Source organism: Eimeria mitis, genomic scaffold (genome assembly GCF_000499745.2).
Source record: "Eimeria mitis Houghton genomic scaffold, Emh_scaff4971, whole genome shotgun sequence".
NCBI lineage: Eukaryota > Apicomplexa > Conoidasida > Eucoccidiorida > Eimeriidae > Eimeria > Eimeria mitis.
This window is the reverse complement of record NW_013573271.1, coordinates 3,939-4,354: the sequence shown is the minus strand read 5'-3', so window position 1 is coordinate 4,354 and position 416 is coordinate 3,939. Positions and strand designations below refer to the sequence as shown.

Here is a 416-nt window from a genome sequence, read left to right as displayed (position 1 = left end):
TAAGAGAAGAGATATTTCGGTTTTTTTTTTCTTTGAGTGAAAGTAGCTGCGTATACACCGCAACAAAACCCTAAACCCTAAACCCTAAACCCTAAACCCTAAACCCTTTGCAGCAAAATGACTTACAATCAGCTGCATCTCATCCTCTTGCTCTCGCCGCCAGCAGCAGGAAGAAAGAGAGAAGAAAAACAACAAAGGTACGGCTGCTTCTTTTCTTTTTCTTTTATAAACCCTACACACAACACAATAAAACTAGGGTTTAGGGTTTAGGGTTTAGTAGGGTTTAGGGTTTAGGGTTTAGAGTCTATAGGGTTCAGGGGCAAGAGCCGACTCGCGAGCGGTGAAAGAGAGAAGAGAATGTTTAGGGTTTAGGGTTTAGGGTTTTGTTTATCTAGCATTGGGTTTAGGGTTTTATC

The 416-nt window shown here is 41.6% G+C and overlaps 1 protein-coding gene across 1 annotated transcript in view; it reads left to right on the top strand.

Moving 5' to 3' along the window:
* Positions 1-117: 117 nt before the first annotated feature.
* Positions 118-416, top strand: part of EMH_0078880 (uncharacterized protein) — a gene marked incomplete at both ends in the record, with an annotated part of 1,524 nt that continues 1,225 nt past the window's right edge. Inside the window, 1 exon segment of the mRNA XM_013500059.1 lies at positions 118-197. Within this exon segment, the coding sequence (XP_013355513.1) occupies positions 118-197 (80 nt within the window).